The sequence below is a fragment of the Lupinus angustifolius genome, chromosome LG03, assembly GCF_001865875.1.
Source record: "Lupinus angustifolius cultivar Tanjil chromosome LG03, LupAngTanjil_v1.0, whole genome shotgun sequence".
NCBI classification, from domain to species: domain Eukaryota; kingdom Viridiplantae; phylum Streptophyta; class Magnoliopsida; order Fabales; family Fabaceae; genus Lupinus; species Lupinus angustifolius.
This window is the reverse complement of record NC_032011.1, coordinates 14,000,414-14,024,362: the sequence shown is the minus strand read 5'-3', so window position 1 is coordinate 14,024,362 and position 23,949 is coordinate 14,000,414. Positions and strand designations below refer to the sequence as shown.

Here is a 23,949-nt window from a genome sequence, read left to right as displayed (position 1 = left end):
ACTGGTAGATCCCAAACCCTAACTTTTCGATTTGTCCAATTTGTTTTTGAAATTTTCTCCAGTTTAAGCTTGTTTGTTGTTGGTTTGGGTTTTCAATGACTCATTCATGAGTAGAAAGTGGTTTATAGAGATTCGGATATGGTGTAGAAGCAATCTTGGTCTTATGTGATTCCGAAAATGAACTACTCAGACATGTAGAAGCAAATCCAGCATATGGTTCGGTATATTTGTCAAGAAGTTGAGGAGAAAGTCGGTGAGATCTCTGATTTCATCGAAGAAGTAACTAGACAACTATGTATTTCACAATTTGGTTACTCTTTCACTTTAGATCCTTCATATCTATACTAATAAGTGAGATTGGGGGTTTAGTTTTTTAGGTTTAATTAGTGAAATATTATTTCACTTTGAAAAGATGGTGTTAATTGAGTTATTTTAAGTTTCATAGCACAATTGTTTGTCTTAGTGAGTACTCAATGCAATTGAATACTTTCGGGATAAAATTTCTCCAGGCTCAAGATGAAAGATGAGAGATAGGTTGAGTTTGCTTCTATGTTAGCAAGAAATTTCTGCAATTTAGTATTTGCATATAATCTTTACCTGGCAAAATTTTCCTAGTGTTCTACATTTTTTATTTATCAAAATGTGATATAACATGGTTGGAGCAGCAATAATGTCTTCCAAATGTTACTTCATAGGAAGCTTTCATTACTACTGATTTCACTTCTTATATTTTTTGAAAATGCATTTATGCTTAGTCATTTTAAATTTAGTGGGTAAGACTTTTGTAGGATTATGCTAGAACTTTGGTCTAAATGTCCTTCACCCCCTTGCATTTTGTTTTCTTATCCTTTTACCTAATTAATATCTTTCATTGTTTTTCTTTTCCATATACCTTTTTGTGTTTCTCATTCTCTTATGTGTGCCTTAATCTTGAGTTCAATAACAATTTGCAGAGAACGCATAGAGAATAAGATAACATATGAGAAAATAACAATTGTCTAGTATGCAATACAGACTAGGGTTGGTTACCATAGGATAAATTTAAGTAAGTAATAGTTTTTATTTCAACGAATAACTTGATTTATGCAGCGATAAGCCAACAATTATTTGTGCAAATAAACAACTTATACAACAATTTTTAATGAATTTGAAAAAAAAGAGTTTTTAATAACATGAAAAATGACGCAACCAATGAACTTTTGAATGTGAGACATGATCACAATGTGTTTCTACACCTAATTATGATTTGGTAGTGTAGTTATTTTCTCATGTGTCTTTGTTAAGATTAATTTTCATATTCTCAATTTTAGTAGATGCACAAAGACAACTAATATTGCTTGTTTATTTATATATTATGCATTAATTCTGTATTATTTGTGATGACACTATTGCACTTATAACTAATATGTTTTTAGGAGAATAATGTGGATCGTGATTTTGGTAGATCCATAGGATTCAGGTTTATCACTTACAACTTAACTAAGGAAGCATCAAGTGCCATCCAAGCTTTGGATGGAGAGGTAAAAAAAGAGTATTATTATTTTGTGAATGCAAATGATTTTGGTGACTATTGCAAAATGACATGCCATCGAATTTGTTGGAATATGCATGTTGTATATGTAATGCAAGTTTTGTTTTACTTGTCTCTCAGTTTTTTTGCTTTATTTGTTGAGTTTGAAAAATTAAGAGTGATTTGTACTTCTTTGTCCCTCTCAACCTTGTTTTAGCATTCTCAATTTTGGATGATGCATGTGGGGACTTCTGCATTAATTGGGACTATTGTCTTCTTCAATCATTACACTGCATCAAACTTGTATTTTAGTTAATCATTAGAAAACCCATAGGAGATACTATTATCCTGGCTGCCATTGGTTTACTTTCGCTTGATAGGCACATAAAATTTAAAACATGTTTGTAGTATCAAGTTACGCTTGGAACCTTGAAGTATATTTTGTAATTTGATTTATTTATGAATGTTAAACATTTGATAAATGTATAAAATTTGCAGATGAAGGTGCATATGATGCTTGGTTTATTAGTGATTCCAACCAAGTTGGTTTAAACTTTGTACAATATAAATCTCATTACATGCTCTGTTCTTGACAAAAGTTGTAGATTGTGTTCCACTCCATATACTATCCAACAATATATGTCTGTTCCATTCTTATACAGATGCATTATTTATTCAAGACTACTTTCTTATGGATGAAAAGGTAATCATCGTCAACTTTTGTAATGTTATTGACAACTATTCATATGATTTTTATCATTCTAAATTTTGTATACAATATATATCATTCATTCACGTGCATCACTATCATTGTGTTGTTTGATAGGTAGGCCACGAGTATGAGGGTTATATGCCTAGTAGACATGTAAGAACATTGTTCGCTTACTGGATTCATTTTTAGCTTGTATATATAATAGGATTTAATATATATGTATTGAGTGTATAAGGGTTTTTACATGCATCCTCGCCTTCTACTTAAGCATGTATTCTCCCCATTGTTATTGTTATCAATAACTTATATTTATTAACTTGTTTAATAATTTTGGTTTTGTTAGAGCTTCTTCCATCAAAGCTTATTCTATCAACACTCCAATATTTGAATCCATTGAAATTGTAAGAATGAAATGTGGTTTTGTCTTTAGGTGTTTTGGTAATTTTTAATGTTGAATATGTATGAATGATGGGGCAATATTTAATATTTAATGTCAATTTTGCAGGTGAGACTTGTGTTTGAAGAGTCTGAAATGAGTTATTGTTGTCAAGCTTACACGTGGTGTTGTGCCTGAAGAAGATGGGTGATTGTTTTTTATGCTCTTTATTAGTTTTATTGAATCTTTCTTTTGTTATCAATTTCTGCAATTTTACTAATATGCTTGCTTCTGTTTCAATTGGACTTTGAATGCAGGTATGGAAATACCACTATAGTGGAGAACATTGAGAGGGGGTGGAGGGATCTCATTTTTCAAACGATACATGCAGATTTTGGTTGTGGAATTTATGATTTTTTCTTACAATCTTCAATGGTTTCAAATATTTAAGTGAATATAAATTAATGGATTGATTGACATTGAATAGCTTTCTTGTGTAATAGAACATTTCTTACTTTGTCAAATTTGAATATGACCTATCATTAGTGACATTCCTTGTTCATGATGTGGGCAGCACCTTATTGAGAAATATTAGAGATGATTAATTGATTATGCATATCTGGTTATATCAGCTTACATGTTTTAAATTTACTATACTCAAAATCTTTATAAAGATTGATGATTATTGCATGCAAAATTCACAATTGAGCCATGGCAAAGTGTGGCAAAATCCACAACTTAGCCACGGAGAGTGTGGCAAAATCCTCAACTTAGCCACGGTTATGATGTGGCAAAATGCACAACTTAGCCACGGTCAGGACCGTAGCTGCGTACAACAGACTGTGGCTAACTAAATGTCACCACATTTTGGTAAAGCGTAGCAGTATCACATATTGATCGTGGCTAATTTTTAGTAACGCCATTCCTTGCCAGGGAAACAATAAGCGTGGCCACTAAAACTAGCTACGATTTTTTTTCCAAATTAGCCACGGTTTTGACCGTGGCTAAAAGGTTGTTTTATTGTAGTGACACCCGGATATTAATGAAACATTTTTGGATAGTATGGACACTAGCCTCACTAGTCATGGTCTTTACCGTTTCTAAGTGTTGTTGATGTGGACCACTCATATTGTTACCAAATATTATGAGTTAGCCGCTCAAACTGGGCTCTTGTTTCTAACTCCATAATACTTGGGTTTCTCTTTTGAGAGAGATGTAATATAAGCACCTTATAGGGAGTCTAGCTTGCTAAGGCGTTCACTGTAGCTTAAAACTCTATCATAGGATGTTGTTCCTTAGATAATAAAAAACCCTTGTAAGTATACATATTGGAAAATTTGGGAAATATATCATGTTATATTATATCATAACATTTGGGACTCTTGTTCCAAAAAATAAAAATAGATTTTAAAAAAAACATGGGTAACTCGCCTTTACCCCAAGTTAGCCTGAACGATAGAAAATAATTTCAAAAATAAATAGAATTAGATACAGGTTAATCGTAATGATGGCTAAACCAGCCCTAAGATAGAGTTTATTACCCTAAGGGGCATGCATTTTACATTTTTAGACATTTCATTTGCCATGCATTAATAAAAACACATCATTCAAAAACAAAAGTCATCCATGAATGCATAAACATAAAAAGTACATATTCAAACATTCATTCAATTATGCATTCAAAAAATAAAAATCTTCATTGATTGACTGATGCATACATTCGTACATATATCGTTCAAAAAAATCATTACATCCATGCATATGCTAACTCAAAAAAAACTATAGTTCAAAATAATTCATTCATGTGTGCATATAAGAAGAATATATTACTCATACATTCTTTTAATTAGCTACCCATATATGCATTTTTAAAAAGATAAAATACATCATTCTTATATTCTCTTATTTATTTATATATTCATCTATTTACTCATGCATAAAAATATAATTCATGCATTCATTCATGTAAAATACAAATATAACTCAAACATTTATTCCCTAATTGATTCATTCTATTACTCATTCATGCAACCAAAATGAAAAATAAAAATACATCATGTAATTATACCTTTATACAACTCATAAAAAAAAACTACATTGTTCATTCATTCACACATTTAAATAGAAAAATTACTCATTAATTTAGTTATATCTTCTCTCACACATTATAAAAATAATCATTCATTAACTTATGCATTCATTGATGCATTATTACACATTAATTCACTCATATACATACACCTTAAAAAGATAATAAACACATGGTTCATATATACATCAACTTATTTATCTCACATATATGCATACATTTTTCATACACTCTTCTATTTTTTAATTCATGCATTAAAGAAAAAAAAGAAAAAATAAATTATTCATTCGTACATTCATTTAAAAATTAAAAATACAGTAATCATACACTCATCTATATGTTAACCATTCACTCAATCATTCTGGAAAAAAAAATTCATTCATTCATTCAATCAAGCATAAAAAAGAAAGATAATCATTCATTAACTAATAATTCATTCATGCATTATTACGCATTCATTCACTCATATATATGCACCTTAAAAAGATAATAAAGACATCATTCATACATACACATACATTCATAAAAGAATCATTCAAAATATTCAATTTCATGCACTATCATATCATACATTTTAATTTCATTATCACAAACATTCCCATCTAAAAAAAGCAAAAATAAAACATTTCATACATCTTCTTATAGCTTTAATGCATTCAAATTCATATGCATCATAAGTCGTATCTTGTAAGAGTCTCATGCACTAAAAATAAAATCACATGCATCATACACTTCAAAAATATTAATATCATATCATTTATACATCCCAAAACGTGTCCTCATATACATAATACATAGTATGAGCTCAAAGTTAGCATATTTGCATTTTATGCATCATTTCGAGTTATAAGTTGCATTTCAATTCATGTAACATGATAAAATAAAATAAATTCACTTTATGTACATCATGCATTAATAAGAAATCATTTTTCGACATGCACTTCATGATCCCATTATTGAAGACACTCATCAATTGAAGATTGGTTTTAAGAACAATAATTTTAGACTCGACCGAAGGCAATCACTATTGAAACAGAAGACATTCAAGAAGATAGAGAACTCCAAATTTGTGGTGGAGTTCATACTCGATAGTGCATTGTCTTCAACCCCAACTAAATTGGAGACCAATTATATTTGAAAAAATTCTCCTCATTTGAGGACCCCAGTCAAGATTAAACCATTCATGCATTCACTGAGAAAGATTTACTTTCAAATGCATATATTTTTAACAAGTATATACTAATACATTAATCATGCCAATTTCATCATTTCATACCTCACGCTATCATCCCACACTATACTCTATCAATCATATTTACCAAAAAAAACAAAAAACACAACCAAATAAAATTAATCTATGCATTAGTATGATATATTTGATTCAAAAATAAAATGAAGTATGATGCAAATGAAAGAACCAAAAAAATGATGTACATCTTCAGACAGGTTTTTTCTTATGACACAATGCATTTTTTTTTATAATTTCTAAACACCATGAAGATATCCTCAGTCACCCCATTTGAACCCAAACATCATGGAAAAAGATAATATTTTAATAACCCTCAATATTTCAATAGCCCGAGAGGGTAGTTTTTTAATCGTTTTCTATGACATTCAACTATTAAAAGGAAAAATGTATTTTTTCACAATACATGTGCCCGAAGGATAAGAAGATACAAAGAGCATTCCTCTGCTTAAAGTGCAAAAAAAAAAAAAAAAAGCAACAAAAGAGAGAAAAACGAAAGCCCACTGAGAATCTTCAATAAATATCTCAGGCAAAAGTTAGGGTACAGTAAAGTGCAACATGAAAAAATTTCGCCAAAATCTTAGGCCATTCTTATCCAGAAAATTTTCTTAATAGTTAAATGTCATGCTAGAAAACTAATGAAAAATAGGAAAAAGAAGAAATGTGAAAGGTGAGTATGGGAAACATAAGTTTTGAGCCTTATATCTTTTTCTTGAAAACCCTTAGCCCAGCCACGATACAAGCTTAAAAAGACATTGTCGAGGATTTATTTGCCTAAGATGCGCATCATAACAAAAAAATGCTGACTCCACAAGTCTCATAAAATTTTGATAAAATATCTCATCTTTAATGCATATGTTAAAATTAATTATCACCATCATATCAACACAAGCCCAAACACAAATTAAATATCATCAACCACAATCAAAACTCAAACACAAGCTCAACCTTCTATCCTTCATAAGTTTGCCATCACTCATAAGCCAAACATAAATTCAATTCTATCATAACTATCACCACCATATCTACCCAAGCCAAACCAAAAGTAAATTTTATCATCACTACGATATCGCCGCTCATATCCCAAACACTTACCAAAATTTGCATGATCATTACTTTAGAAAAAAAGTTATGCATGAAATAAAGCAAAAAAGTCAAAGGAAAATTGGAAGCCTCTCAAACTGGGACAAATTTTAAGATGATTCATAGTCTAAAGCCTTACAGTCCAAGTTTACCAAATCAATTTGAATAGAAGAATGACTTGGATTATCTCACACTATGGTAGTGGAAGGTCAAAAGAAGCCCAAACTAGAGCAATTTTTGGAGTTGATATCATTTTCTTGTGAAAGTTTATAAAAAGCTTAAAACTGAAGTAATTGTGAAGTGACTTTTTATGATTCAATAAGTTGATTTGATCACAACAAGCCAAAATCCCTTAAATAAGAAGGAGAGTGATCTTAAGTTATCATCATCAAGAACAACTTTCGCATTGGCTCAAAGAAGTCTTCATGTGCTTCGTACCAAGTAAAGTCATCACATATAAGGGTGTTCACAAAAACAAAAAATTAATGAAAGAATAGGAAAGAAAAAAAAAAGAGTGCTAGGTTGAAAACTCACGTTGGCAACCTAGGAAAAGGAGAGATGTTCTAAGTCGAAAACCTACAAAAAGGGGCTTAGAGTCATAATAAAATAAGAGAATTCCCGACATATGCCTACATAAGGTATTCTCGGCAAAAATTAGGAAAAATTAAATGAACACCCTCAAAATGAAGAATTAATACTATTCATCCTCAATCACCCAAACTAAAGCAAATTTATATGCAATATCATCTGGATGAAGACAAGAGTTCAAAATAAGGACACTAGGTAAGTATTATTGTCACAAGAAAACCAATGCTTTGGCAAGAAGCCTTCATCTAACCTACACTAGGGCAGTATGACTGGGTTTAGTCATTGTCCTCAAGATCATACCGGAGCGGTATATGGATCACCGGAAGAGAAAGACACCTTCAAGTAAATTTGGGCAAATTTTGATGAAAGAAAACTATGGTACCAATCAACATTAAGGGACAAGGGCAACTTCAGTCGGGTCTGTTAGGTATCAGTGGCCTAGGAACACCTAGAAGGGGGGTTGAATAGGTGTAGCGGTTATCTATCACCGCTTCTTGAACCAAAACCCAACTGCTGGAAAACAACTCAGTTAATCGATTAACAGCAGGGTTTAATCGATTAACTATTGCACAGAACAGAATGATCAGACGTGCAATTTGTACAGTAATTAAAACAAAATTGAACAGATATAATACATATATTTTTATGCACAATTATTAAGTATATGGCAGTAAACAAATATCCAACTTTTCAATTACAGATTCAATTTATAATGGCAAGAAACATAAAGAAGATAAAGAGAGAAAGAACACTACACAAAGGATTTTTATCCTGGTTCATTTGCGGTCCACTGCAAACTACATCCAGGCCTCCCCTTCTGGATCAGGGAAATTTTCTTTCTTCACAATATTGAAATATGGATACAAATACCAATTCAATTTAGCACATAGGATGCTCCCTTCTTGAAATCTAGGACCTCTAAATCCTTGGTTTGACTCTACCCTTCGCCTCTTGAGAAAACCTTTCTCGCGAACTAGCCCCAGCCAAGATTCTTATCCTCAAATCAAGACCTCCTAGCCTTGGTGAAGAACCTCAATCTCTATGGTGATCTCACACCAAGAGACAAATCCAGACTACACAAAAACACGTTAAACAGCAAGGTATACTAAGCACAATAATGCTTAAAATATGACAAGATAAAAACTCAAAGATTAACCCTTTTACTAACCACTTAAGTCATCAAGATTCAAATGAGTTAATCAATATTAGTATACAGATAATTTCTCTCTAATAATATCTAATGCATGAGCATGTGAACAAGATAAGAATGAATACAGAATTATAAAAAACAGTAAGCATATTATAACAGCAATTAAACCAACATAATCTCTCTTCTCACGCATGCAACTCTCTTGCAAAAATATAATAAAAGACGTATGCAAAATGCTCTCTAAACAGCCCTATACAATAGAGTGTAATGCTATGGTTTTCTGAATAATGCCTTGTATTTATAGCATAGAGAATAGGCGGTTACGTTTGTTGGAAAACAGTTACACAGTTAAACAAATTTCAGTTATAACAAATACTTTACTAGTTAATCGATTAAGGCTTCTCTTTAATCGATTAACGGGGCAACAAAATGACACGAAATTCAGTTCAAATAGAAAACACACATTTAAAAGAAAATCAGTTGAGTTAATCGATTAAGTTACCACATTAATCGATTAATTGGAACATTTATGCATATGTTTCAAATGGTAAACTTCTCATATGTTATGCACAATATATATACATGTTTTACCAATTATATTATGCCTAATATGCATGTATAGCATGTATGATAGATGCATGAACATACAATTAACTAGATGATATGTCTCGTGAATATGATATGACAATTAAGATGGCTTAAAAGACTAGCACCTAGGTTCACCTAACTTATACTCACTTACTACAGCACATATCCCAGACTACTTAGATTATAGACTCAATTTACACCCTAGTTTAGATATGACCAAATGAGCAGAAGGCATGTTGATTGTTGAGCTATCTTCAAGCTTTATTAGAACATTTTCTTCATAAAAACATAGGCAAAGACATGTTAGTCCTATCCTTGACACTTTGCACTTTCAGGGTCTATAAAAGTTGATGAATTCCATCCAAAAAATAAATCATAAGTGATACATTAGATTAGGGCATGAGCCTACTCATAATTTCATGACACTCAAACAAGACATATAGTACTCATATATGACATACATACATTACAACATAACTATATCTAGCAATGCATAATCATATTCATACACTAATCATTATAGCACAAACAAACAAAACATTGCATTACATATAACTCATCATTCAAACATGCATCCCTACATTATTCTACTAATAAGTACAAACAAACAAAACATTGCATTGCATATAACCAAACATTCAAACGTGCATCCTTACATTATTCTTCTAATAAGCACAAACAAACATAACATTCCATTGCATATAACCAAGCATTTTAACATGCATCCCTACATTATTCTTCTAATAAGCACAAACAAACAAAATATCACATTTGCATATAACCAAGCATTTAAACATGCATCCCTACATTATTCTTCTAATGAGCATAAAAAAACAAACAAAAACAGTGAATTACATATAACCAAGCATTCAAACATGCATCCCTACACTATTCTTTCAATAAGCACAAACAAATCATGGCATTGCATATAACTAAACATTCAAACAAGCATCTCTACACCATTCCTCTAATAAACATAAACATACAAACCAAAAATTTCATATCATATATCTCAACATACATTTCTACACAATGTCTGCATTAACAATCAGTGCAGAACATTACATTCAACAAGTGAATTTTCTAGCTTCACAAAAAAAATCTCCTTATGGCAACACGGGTGCCTCAACAAATCCCTGATTCTCTATGGCAGCACGGATGCCTAAGCAAATCCCTGATTCCCTATGGAAGCACGGGTGCCTCAGCAAATTCCTAATTCTCTATGGCAGGACGGATGTTCAACAAATCCCTGATTCTCTATGACATCACGAGTGCCTCAACAAATCCCTGATTCTTCACGGCAAATGCAGGAATGACCTCAACAAATCCCCGATTCTTCACAGCAAATGCAGGAATTACCTCAACAAATCCCTAGTTCATCACGGAAAATGCGGGAATTGCCTCAACAAATCTCTGGTTCATTACGACAAATGTGAGAATTTCTTCAACAAATCCTTAGTCCCTCACGACAAATGCGGGAATTGCTTCAACAAATCCTTAGTTTATCATAGCAAATGCGCGAATTGTCTCATCAAATATCTAGTTCATCACGACAAATGCGGGAATTGCCTCAACAAATCCTTGGTCCATCATGGCAAATACGGGAATTGCCTCATCAAATCTCTGGTTCATCACGGAAAATGCGAGAATTGCCTCGCAAATATCTGGTGCACACGAAAAATGCGAGAATTGCCTCAAAAAATCCCTGGTCCATCACGGCAAATGCGGGAATTACCTCAACAAATACTTGGTTCATCATGGCAAATGCGGGAATTGCCTCATCAAATCTCTGGTTCATCATGGCAAATGCGTGAATTGCCTCAACAAATCCTTGGTTCATCAGGGCAAATGCGTGAATTGCCTCAACAAATCCTTGGTTCATCAGGGCAAATGCGGGAATTGCCTCATCAAATCCCTAGTTCATCACGACAAATGGGGGAACTGCCTCAACAAATCCTTGATCCATCACGGCAAATGTGAGAATTGCCTCAACAAATCCCTGGTCCATCACGACAAATGTGGGAATTGCCTCAACAAATCTCTAATTCATCATGACAAATGTAGAAATTGTCTCATCAAATCCTTGGCTCATCACGGCAAATGTGGGAATTGCCTCAACAAATCTCTGGTTCATCACGGCAAATGCAAAAATTGCCTTAACGAAACCCTAATTAATCACGGCAGATACGGGAATTGCCTCAACAATTCCCTGGTTCATCACGGCAAATGCTTAAATTTCCTCAACAAATCCCTACTTCATCACGGCAAATGCGAGAATTGCCTCAACAAATCCCTGGTTCATCACGACAAATGCGAAAATTTCCTCAACAAATCCCTCGTTCGTTAAGACAAATGCGGGAATTGCCTCAACAAATCCATGGTTCATCATGGCAAACGAGGGAACTGCATCAAAAAATATCTGGTTCATCATGGCAAACGTGGGAACTACCTCAACAAATTCGTGGTTCATTATGGCAATACGGGTGACTAGACAAATCCCTAGTCCACCAGTAGAGCATCGATCGGTGTCATCAAATTTTAGTACTTTCCCAAAGGGCTCTTTCTTAGCATCGACAAAATAACATTCACTTCTTTATTGGTTACTTACCATGATATCTCTCAAAACTTTGATTTGCTTGCTATCAAGTAAGTAAAAATTAAAAAGGGGCATCTTTTGAACACACATTTTTGTCCGGCATAGAAAAAGCCCAAAACTTTTTAAATAAAAAATAATAGAATTTCGAATATGGTTTTCTAAAATAATAAAACTAAATCATTTGTTAAGGTTCCTAAATCTAAGCGATCAAGTTAACCAAAACAACAAAGTCAAAATAAGAAGGTCAAATTAATGTTGTTAAGGTTCATAAATTTAAGTGGTTATGTTAATCAGAATTCAAAAATAGTAATAAACATGTTATTTTAAGGTTCTTAAATCTAAATGATTAGGTTAACCAAAAATTAAATTTAAAACAACTGATTTCCCAAAAAATTAATTTTTCAAAAAGTGAATAAAAAATGCAGTAAAAGATAGCTTCTAGGAACTCATACATTTGTCCCTAAAAAACAATTAATAAAATGACTTTATTTATTTTAGTATTTTTTTAAATTATAATATTAAATGAATAAAAATAATTAAGACTATTTTTATGGTTTTTTGTAATTATTTTCGGATTTATTAAAGTAATTAAATGAAAATGCTAAGTTTATTCCATTTAAGAAGCATCATTTGAATTTAAAAGATAATAAAACAAATAGTAAAATGCGAGTCAAAGTTGTGTTGTTAGGATTCCTAAAGTTAAGTAATTAGATGAAAAATTAGTTAACCTAATTTTAGAGATTTAGTGGTTAAAATTTCATTATAAATAGAGCTTAGGTTAAAAAAACACACTAGAAACACTACAAACACTGAAATACACTGTCAGAATGCCTTTTGTTAGAGAAAACACGTTGAGAGAGAGAAAGTGCAAAGCTTAGAGATCCACTGTGGATGAGAGCATTTTTGGCTCTACGCATTCATTTTGACAATAATCCAGAACCATGGATTTTGCATACTTTTTCTCGCCATCACGTTGACTCCACTCTATCCAATCACAAGGCGAAACACATCCCAGTTACACTGCACCCAACTACTAGATCTACCCTTCTTCTGGTGCATTATTCCCTGCGGACGCGCCTACAATTGGCTCAGTGCACCCTTTCTTTCAATCGGTCCCACAGCGACACATGTCTCGGTACACTGCACCATTTTCAAGCCATTAAGGAGCAGACACATGGCTTTTCACATCTGCATTTGTTTTCAGTGGATCATTGCTCTCACCAGCTTTTATTTTTCTTCTCTTTTTGCATTATGTTTATATTTACATGTTATAAAATCAACACCATTTAGCAAATAAAAATGTAGTTTTTTTAATATTAAACAAAGATTCAATCACAGAAATAAAAATAAATAAATAATTTTTTATACGAAATAAATAACTAATAACAAAATGATCTTTTTTAGCAATTAATTAACAAACTTTTTCTTAATAAATAACAAAAAAAGATAAAAATCCATTTAATATAGCTAATAATTAAGTAATTAACAAACTTTTTTATGATTTTTTAGCAATTAACTAATCCTTTATTTTTTTTGTAAATAATTAAAAAGTTTCAATGATAAAAGTAATTAGAGTATGTCCATTATAAAATGGATTATTAATAAAATTACATGAAACTATTATAATGAAATAATTTTAAGAATTAATCAAAGGTGGAGAGAAGGTCGTCTTGGAGGCTTCTTTCTTCTCAACTCATATTTGAAAGGTCGCGCTACGCTGCTTCCTTTCACTCAATTGATTCACAAAATCAACAAAGTAAATCATTTTTCAATTAAATTAATAATTAATTAAAACTCTTTTTTCATAAATACACAAAAAAATAAATATTTTCATTAATAAAATTTGTCAACCACATAAAGGATGGAGAGACGGTCGCCCTGATGGCCTCTTTCTTCTCAACTCATTCTTCGGACTGTCGCGCTACGTTGGTTATGTCCTTAATTAAAATACCCAACCAACAAATATGTTTCTACTAAAGAACTACGTAGTATTGATTCCCTATCTAAAAGAGGGATACGTAGGACCAATGTCCGTCTTATCATGCACAATAATAAAAATAAATAAATTTATTCCTTTTAATAATTAATTAAATAATCAAATTAAATTTAAAAAATATTAAAATCATCTAATTTAATGAAGGGTACCGCCTAAGGCGGACGAGTATGATGCTAATACATTCCCTACCCTGTAACCTACTCATGAACTTGGATATCAAAAATTCAAAAGCCCAGTGTAATTGGGCTCAAAGATTTTTTTTACATTTTTAACTATAAAATGTAATTGCAAATCTAACAAAGTCGTGCAACCGAAAATCGGGGCGCGACAAAATATCTAACATCACAAAAATATTTATCTCAAACCAATAAAAATATGTCAGATTAATTAAAAAATTAAATATTCATTATTATTTTTTTCTTCATTCTTATTGGTTTATAATATATTTTGGAACGTGGATATCATGCTTAGATATTAATGCAATACGGAGTATTATCTAATTCTATCGCCATCCCCTAATATGTTCTTCGTAATGGACAAACATATAATAATTCAAATCCAAAACAATGCATTGGTGTTAAAAGGAAAACCACAATTCTCATCACTCTCTACATCTCAAATAGACTCAATATGCTCATAGTATTTGAGAATTTGAAGCTATTTGACTTATGCAACTAAGAGGATCTAGATGTTTTCTTTTGCGAAGCTTGGATTGCTTTCTCTTGTGGAGGTTTAGATGTTGTTTTATGTGATTCTTGGGATGTTTTGTTCGGTGGTATTTGGTTCTTCTCTTCTTTTCTTATTTTGTTCGGATATATGCTTATATCTTCCTATTAATATGTAATCCCTCTCGACTTATTAATTTAATTAGTGTTACATTTTCACCTTAAATTTATTATGTTCTATTTTATTCTAATGAGAGATTTCCATGACTCTAACTCATAATCCCAAAAACTTATAATTATAAATTACATTAAGCCTCTAATATTAGGTTGTGGGGTATTTTTAAGTTGAAAGGATGACAAATTTAGTAAACCTGTAAGAGTGAAAAGGGGGTCACATGTTAAAATTGGAATGTTATATTAAAAACTCCCTTTTAAATGCCCAGAAAATTGAATGAAGTGAATTAATAAAAGCAGGCAAAGTTGACTAAAGACCTTATGAGGCGAATAACAAAAATTGAGCTATGTTAATAAAATAAGTAGGTTAGGTATAATGAAGGGTGGTGCTCGTGCCACCCAATATTGCTTGTCAAAATTTACGTCAGTTTAATGATTGGACAAAACTACTCTTGTATATCATTTTAATGATAATAATCAAACCTCAATTCATAGATTATTTTTTAATGGGGATAATTTTTATTATATTTTTTTCAAAGTGGAGGAAAGAGACACTTTTATGAATTTCAATCCAAATACTCGTATTTTATGTTACACTCACATTTTATTTTATGTTAATCTGTTTACATCTGAAGCCCAATTTAAAGCCTAAAAAGTAGATATTCCAAACCAATAGTGTAATATATTTCTAATGTCAAATATAAAAATTCATACATAATCAATATTATATTATATATTATTTATTTATACCAATATTTAAGAGTTAACGAACAATGTAAAATTCAAAAGAGATTTTAATTTGATGAGCAATGAGTTAGGTGTAATTTTCATATAAGACTATATACCGTGAACAACCATCGTAGGTGCATAAACTCACTCTACCTACCACATTGTTTTTTGTCTTTGTTAGGAACAACCATAGAAAGGTTGTAAAACACATACCCTTTATATTTCATAGCAACTCTACGAGTATTCCACCTAACCCTTTTGCCAATTATCTCTCTTAACATTTGTTCATTCTCCATTTTTCCTCCACTGTCTCTGTCTCCATCTGCTGCAAAGACAATAAGTAACAACTCTCTCTTCTCAATCAAATAAGTTGCTAATTGTTCTTCCTTGATTTGAACTGCTTATAATTTAAAGATTTTTTTTTTTTTTGTGATTTTACTAATTTCAGTGGCTGATGAAGTGGTATTGGTTGATGAAATCTCTTATCCTTCCAAGTACACAACTACCAAGCCCCTACCTCTGCTAGGTCATGGTATGTTGCTTATATCCTTCACTCTTCCAAATTCATTTTCTTGATATGATTTTGAGGAGTAAGGTAGATTTGTTAATAATTTTGTAAGGTAATGTTTTAATCCAAGTTATAAATTGAAGAAATGAACAAAAGGGTGCAAGGGATCTAGATCATTGGTTCTTGATTTTGTGCTACACTAATAAAAATTGTTGGATTTATTTGCTTTCATTTGAGTTTATATATAGGTTGCATGTAGAAATAACTTGATTTTCTTCTTTGATCAGGGATTACTGATATGGAGATTCACTTTCTCCAAGTGAAATTCTATTCAATTGGAGTTTACTTGGACCCTGAAATAGTAGGGCACTTGCAGCAGTGGAAAGGTAAATCTGCAAAGGAGCTGGAAGAGAATGATGAATTCTTTGATGCCCTCGTTTCTGGTAAGTTATGATCCTCAGTAACCAAAGTAATACCTCAAGAGATTATTGACAAAAGGGGTTTTACATTGCGGTCCGCAACTGCCGTTGTGACTGCAATACTGTGGTTGTTGTGACTGCAATATTGTGGTTTTAGTAGTCTTTGCATTAGCAACTGCATCGGCTGCATATTCCTATAATTGTCCATGATTGTGGTAGACACGACATAATTTCAATTGTGACAGCAACTGAGATTTGAAAACATGCCTCTTGAAAGCTATAATGATATCATCTCTGGTGTTCATTAATTGATATGAATGAAGTAATAGTGATATATTGCTAAATTCGGACAACGATCTACTATCCTAAATTGTATCCCAAACATTATCTCGGACCAATAATATTAAAGTAAAAACATAAAAATAATGAATATTTAATTTTTTAATTGACATGACATATTTTCATTGATCTGGGACATGGTTTGTGTCATAATTTCAGACAACAAATTCTTGTCTGTTAAATTCTCGGAAACAATAATGAATGAGACATGTGTGTATGTGCAGCTCCCGTGGAGAAGGTTGTTAGACTTGTGGTGATCAAAGAGATCAAGGGTGCTCAGTATGGGGTTCAGATTGAGAGTGCTGTGAGGGACAGATTGGCAGCTGATGACAAATATGAAGAGGAGGAAGAAGAAGCTTTGGAAAAAATTGTTGAATTTTTGCAGTCTAAGTACTTCAAGAAACATTCAGTAATCACTTATCATTTCTCAGCTGATTCTCAAACTGCAGAGGTAAATAGTTGATGTTTAAGTTACTGCTTATTGCATTTAAGTTGTAACTTTAGCTAATGACATTGTTGTTTATTGTGTTTATTGTGTTTATTGTGTTTATTGTACAGATTGTGGTATCTTTGGAGGGGAAGGATGACTCAAAATTTGTTGTAGTGAATGCCAATGTGGTTGAGACCATTCAGAAATGGTACCTTGGTGGTTCAAGGGCAGTGTCTCCCTCAACCATTGCTTCTTTGGCTAACACTCTCTCAGTGGAATTGTCCAAGTGAAGAAGACCACTTTGTATTGTGTAATGTTTGAGTTATTTGTTTGCAATGATGTGTAGTAAACGGAACTTTCTCCATCAGATTTCTGCTTTTAACTTATAACTGAATAATGTTAAACTTGTGACATGTGAAATTCTTGAGTGTTCTTTGAATGGATATCGATCATAAGGTCATTTTGTTAAAGAATTAATAATTTATCATGAATGAAATACAAAATACTTATAAATTTATAATTTCTAATTAATATGGGTATTGTATACTTAATATAATTATGTACTAATGAGAGGGAATCTAATTACTTTAAGAATAAGTTAAAAAACCTACTTCACATTTTAGTCCTTCATTCTATGAAAATCTAATGGTTTAGATATACTCATTTATTCAAATCATTAAATTTTCCTAAAATGAATGCATAAAACGAGGAATAGGTTTTTATAACTTACTCTTAAAGTAAGTGAATTTAATAGTTATAAAATAAGTAATGTTGACAAATCTATATGACTTCTAAAATTGATGCGGACTTAATGACTTAACATCAAGTTGGTTCATGGGAAGTAATGAGACTTTGTTAACCTATTAGGAACAATTATGATCTCAACATATTAAATTACAAACAATTTTCCCTTATCCCATCAGAGAGAAAATGAAGATGTCTTGAGAATTCAAGATTTGGTTGATCAAATCATACCAAATAATTAAAAAATCACTTCATTTTCTCCTCATAACTTTTGTTTCCTCAGTCTTTGTTTTCGTTCCAAAACGAAAGATAGTGTAACTGTATCAAGGAAAAGAGCTTTTACTCTTATGTTGCCCAGCTGTTCTCCCTTGGGCATTTATGAGGATGTCTTAAATGTTTCTTGTATATTACATAATGGCCTTGTTCCAACAGACACTAAGAAAAGTCTATGAGGGAGCAAGTTAAACTTGATAAGGGAGAACCATCATACTTCACAGAACTATACAGCAAAAGGTATACTAACAAGGTGTTTCATTTAATGCATTTAAATAAAAATGTAGTATAGAAGCCATTTTCAATATCCTGAATATGTACTTCTGGTGATGTGCACATTAAATTATTAAAGCAACCATTTGAGAGGAGGTGCATGCTAAGAAAGTCCTCAAACCTTCTGCTGACCGGATAGGACTCTTTTAAAGTGAATTTGTCCCTAAATTGCGCAAGTAAGGGTGTATCCACCATTAAATTAGAATGTTTAAGATCAAGAAGTACTTTAGATCAAAACAAAAGTTGATAACCATTAGTTGCTCACTTACAAGAGCTTTTTCCATGCTGAACATACTTACTTTTATATTGATCATGTTTTTAGTATTTAAGTTGCCAGGCTGGAATGCTGGATTGCGGACAAGGTATTGCTTGAATGTTGCATGAAATAAGCGCCTAATTGAGTACTTAAAAAGATAATTTAATGCTAAAGTCAGTATGTGGAGATATGTATAGGGAGAATAGAATGCAAGAGTATAAGAGAGTTAGAGATGTTAACTTTATTATGAGGATCTCCTCTTATTGGGGCTGCTCCAGACAAACAAGACTGCTTTATCGTGTAGGGCAGCTCTAGCACATCTGTATTCTGGTTGATATAGTGCTTTATCCAGGATGGTTGTCTTTTAGCATGTCTTAGCTGTCATAGTCGTATTCTAAGTTTGTTCTCGCCGCATGGTAGGGGATGATACAAGTGCAAACGATATGACTAGTCCTATGACAAATGTCTGTATTGGGTAGACAATGTAACAATCTTATAGAAGAAGTATGTGGTCCTGTACATTATTGACAAGACCTTATCCTATCCGTCAATGTCGTCATTTACTTGACTAGGCCTGCTATCCGAGCATGGTAAACTATTTTACAAGCTCCATCTTCCTTGCATAGATTGGTTTAGATGTCTAGAAGAAACACTATTAAATTTCAATTGCACTCTTATTGCAGTACTAGTTTTTTTTTGTCTATGACAATGTTTTCCCATAAAGATTTCTCATTTTGATCCCTTAGCCACATGATAATCACTCACTCTATAGCCTGTACATACCCAAAACATTACAATAATTGCCATATTAACACAATCTATACCATATTGAATTGAATCTAAGAATTCAGATTACCAAATGATGAAATATAAACAACAAATTGCTATTTAAGAAAAGAAAAGAAAATTCAATATAATTAAAGAGACGTTTTCCAAATAAAAAAATGGTAACCGAGAACTATTCCACATTTTGATCCACTTAGCTTGAAAGTTATTAATTAATTGAATCTGTACAAATCCACAAATTTACTATAATTGTCATCACATTCGATGAACTCAGATTTCATTATTTTACAATACTATTTATTTTCATCACTGTAACTGACTCTGCAACAACCAACAATTCTTGAGTTGCGATTGAGCTGTTTCACGGAAGCTCTTCACTCTTACCAAACAAAAATGGGTCGAACATACCCCAAATCCTATTCCGGGTCCTGACCCGACCCGACATGTTTTCAACAAATAACAAACCGGTTCGCATCCAACACCTTTTCCCTGAACCACAACCCCCCAAACTCGCGTCGTTCTCTCCTCGCCTTTGCCGGCGCCGCCGTTCGCCGGATCCTCATCGCTGCCGATTTCCTCCACGAAAATTACACCATCCGGCAATGGAGTCTCCCCTGCCTCCCACCTTTTCTTTACTTCCGGCCAATCCTCCACCACCACCTTCTTCTCCGTCGAAATCGAAGTTTCTCCATCGCCGTTCTTATTCTTTGTGTAAACCTGCACCAGCAACGGCGCTTCCTTAAGATTCTTCACAATCTCCACCACCGACTCCCTGATCCACTTGTCTAACCTCTCCTGTGCTTCAATGGCATCGTTCGCTCCTCCCGAACTGTATTTATTCCGGTTACTCAAAAATCCATCAACCGCCGCACTCGTCTCTGTAGCCGCGGCGTAGATCCTCCCCTTCCTCACCGTCGAACGTGAATAATCGCTTATCGCAACGGAACTCGGAGATGCAAAGGTGACACCGCACCGCTTCTGAAACGTTCCGTGTTTTGCAGTTACACAATTGCTTCCGCCGCAGTGAATTCCGAGAGACGACGCCATCTTCCTCCGATGGCGGGAAAAAGGTAACCGTCAAAAACAACTCAGAATAAGAAAAAGGAATAACCAAAAAGGTTGCGTTTTGATTTTTCTTGTATTAGATTCCAATATAAAGAAGAAGAAAGAAGACACATGAGGGTTATGTATAGAACTATAGATGATTGAGGCTTGTGTTAATTTGTGACATACGAAAACGAAAACGAGAAAAGCACGAGGTGGCACGAGATAAGTGCATGGATTGCGAAATCAGGTGCATTGTGGCGTTCGCTTCGTGTAAAGCTTGGCCAATAGAGTGCAACGTGGATGCCACGTTGGAACAATGAGTATCCACGTAAGTATTTATGCATTAATTTCAGGTTTTGTCCATGCGCGTTAGTTAAGTGCAACGTGTTTCATTTATGACTCGTGAGTTGTGAATATATCATCCAACCAATTCGAGTAGAGAGATTTTTCTTGTCCTTTATTTATCGACTTTCATGTGCTTGTTAATAAAACTGTTTCAATGTCAAACAGCAACAAAAATGGAGAAGTTAAAATTATTTTTTCCTCGTTTCTTATTTTTATGGATTGTATAATTAATAATTAATAATTATGAATTCTATTTGTTAAAGCAAAAGACCCATGGAGAAAATATAATAGAGAAAATGACATCAAAAATTTAATGTGATTTGACAATTTGCCTATGTCCACAACTAAAGAGCAACAAATATTATTCCAGTATGATAAAAAAGAACTACAACTGTTTCACTCACTTCCCAAAACTCAAGTACACCCAATTTCACTCTCACTCAAGTATTTCTCACACAATTAGAACAAGAGAACAATAAGAGAGAATATGCACTAAGTTAAGTATTTGGTGTGTCTTAGAATGACATTGAGCACTCCTATTTATAGTCAAAGCTCTTGAAGATTATGTGACCAAAAGGAAAAGAGCATTAATGTTGGGTTCACCATAACCACTTCTTTTTACTTGACTAGAAATTCTCCATTTCTTCAAGATGATCTTTAGCCACTCCTTTTTTGCTTGCTCAAGAAAGTCTTTTCATCATCTTTTTCTTTTAGTCAATAATCAATAAATCTCCACCTTGACTAAAAGGCTATCATAGTTATTCTCATGCTATTCTTCTTCATGTTCACTAGAGATTCTAAACATTAATTAAGTCTAGACAATGTCTGAACTTGGTAGTTGGAACTGGCTTCGCCATCATGTCTGCCGGATTATCTGCAGTGAGTATTTTCTCCACTCTAACAACTCCTTTCTCCACTATGTCTCTGATAAAATGCATCTGAACATCAATATGCTTAGTTCTTTCATGATACATTGGATTCTTTGTCAGATATGTAGCACTTTGACTATCACAATAGATGGTTGTTTCTTCTAGTTGTATACCCAACTATTCAATTAGACATTTTTCCCAAATGACTTTCTTTACAGCTTATGTTACTGCGATGTACTATGCCTCAGTTGTAGATAAAACAACAATTGATTGTAGTGTTGCTTTCCAACTAATAGCACAACCAAACAGTGTAAAGACATATCTGGTGAGCGATATTCACTTATCTAGATCTCCAGCATAATCTGAGTCAACATATTCAGTGATCTTGCTTCGAACATCTTTGACTTTACCATACAAAAGTCATATATTTGTGGTACCTTTCAGGTAGCGTATAATCCACTTCACAGCCTTCCAATGAACTTTACCAGGATTTGTCATATATTTGCTTACCACACTTACTGCATGTGCAATATCTGGTCTAGTGTACACCATGGCATACATGAGACTACCAACCGCACTAGCATAAGGTACACTTGACATCTTCTCTTTTTCATTCTCAGTTTGTGGATATAAGACCAATGAAAGTTTGAAATAAGTCGCCAATGGAGTAGTGATTGGTTTAGCATTTTGCATGCCAAAGCATTCCAACACCAAAGCGTTCCAACACTTTCTCAATGTACTTCTTTTGTGATAGAAAGAGTGTCCCCTCTTTTCTATCCCTCTGAATCTCCATTCCCAGAATTTTTCTTTCCATCTCCCAAGTCCTTCATTTCAAACTCTGAGCTTAATTGAGCTTTCAAGTTTCTAATGTCTGACATGTTCTTACATGCGATCAACATGTCATCAACATATAAAAGCAAATATATGAATGGCTTATTTGCAAGCTTCTTGTAGTAAACGCAACTATCATGTTCACTTCTGGAATAGCCATTTTCAAGTCTGAATGTGTCAAATCGTCGATACCATTGTCTGGAAGATTGCTTTAGGTCATATAAAGATTTCTTCAGCAAGCAAACATGATCTTTCATCCCTTGAACTTCAAATTCTTCAGGTTGTTTCATGTAGATTTATTCCTCCAACTCAACATGCAAGAATGTCGTTTTGACATCTAGTTGCTCAAGTTCTAGATCAAAATGAGCTACAATTGCAAGTAGGATGCGAATAGAGCTATGTTTTACCACAGGAGAGAAAACTTCATTGAAATTAATGCCTTCTCTTTGTGTAAAACGTTTGGCCACTAATCGCGCCTTGAATCTTGCATCTTCAATGCCAATGATCCCTTCCTTCTTCTTAAAGACCAATTTGCATCCAACAATCTTTTGAGCCTTCGGCTGCTTCACAAGAACCCAAGTGTGATTCTTATGAAAAGACTCAATTTCCTCTGTCATGGCAGAAATCCATTTGGAAGCTTCTTTGTTGTTGATAGTTACTTCATATGATTGTGGTTCACAATTACTGATATCATCAGCAACATTTAGAGTGTATGACACCAAATTAACATAACCATACTTTTCTAGAGGTTTTATATATTTCCTTTGCCTTTCCCTAATCAACTGGTAATGTTGTAATTGAGAGATATCAGTATCAGTACATGCATCATGGACTTCTTCTTCTTGATCAAGTGTTTTTTCTTTTGTTGGCTCCACCTCAAACTCCACCTTTTCCAAGATATTAGGATCTTCATTTTCACTTGATGACTCTGTATGAGGCTTTAGCATTTCAACTTCATTAAAAATAACATCTCTACTAATAATGCACTTTCTTTTCTCTGGCCACCATAACTTATATCCTTTCACATCATCTAGATATCCAAGAAAAATGCATTTCAATGTATTGCATCAAGTTTTCCTTCTTTGTTAAGAGCATATGCAGGACAACCAAATATCCTCACATTTTTATAATGTGATGGAATCCCCGACCACATCTCTTCTGGAGTTTTGAAACCAATAGTCGTTGATGGACATCTATTGATCAAGTAACAAGCTGTACTGACAGCTTTCGCCCAAAATTCTTTTGACAATCCAACATTTGACAACATACATCTTATCCTTTCAAGTAAGGTTCTGTTCATTCGTTCTGCAAGTCCATTTTGTTGTGG

General features: G+C 33.0%; 3 protein-coding genes across 3 annotated transcripts in view; 1 reads left to right on the top strand and 2 right to left on the bottom strand.

The window, feature by feature from the left end:
* The window catches only part of LOC109343448, a 42,588-nt gene extending 21,956 nt beyond the window's left edge, over positions 1-20,632 (bottom strand). The window contains exon 1 of the mRNA XM_019581719.1: positions 20,564-20,632. Coding sequence (XP_019437264.1) covers positions 20,564-20,577 — 14 coding nt within the window. The 5' untranslated portion in view covers positions 20,578-20,632. The remainder of the gene's footprint in view (positions 1-20,563) is intronic.
* LOC109343449 (probable chalcone--flavonone isomerase 3) lies at positions 15,673-17,663 on the top strand. Its single transcript, XM_019581721.1, has 5 exons — positions 15,673-15,842; positions 15,951-16,034; positions 16,298-16,453; positions 16,993-17,219; positions 17,327-17,663. Coding segments are annotated over exons 1-5 (630 nt in total). The 5' UTR covers positions 15,673-15,841; the 3' UTR covers positions 17,489-17,663.
* On the bottom strand, positions 19,713-20,677 carry LOC109343447. The gene has a single exon (XM_019581717.1). It carries the CDS (start codon positions 20,575-20,577, stop codon positions 19,837-19,839), a length of 741 nt encoding a protein of 246 aa, XP_019437262.1. The 5' UTR covers positions 20,578-20,677; the 3' UTR covers positions 19,713-19,836.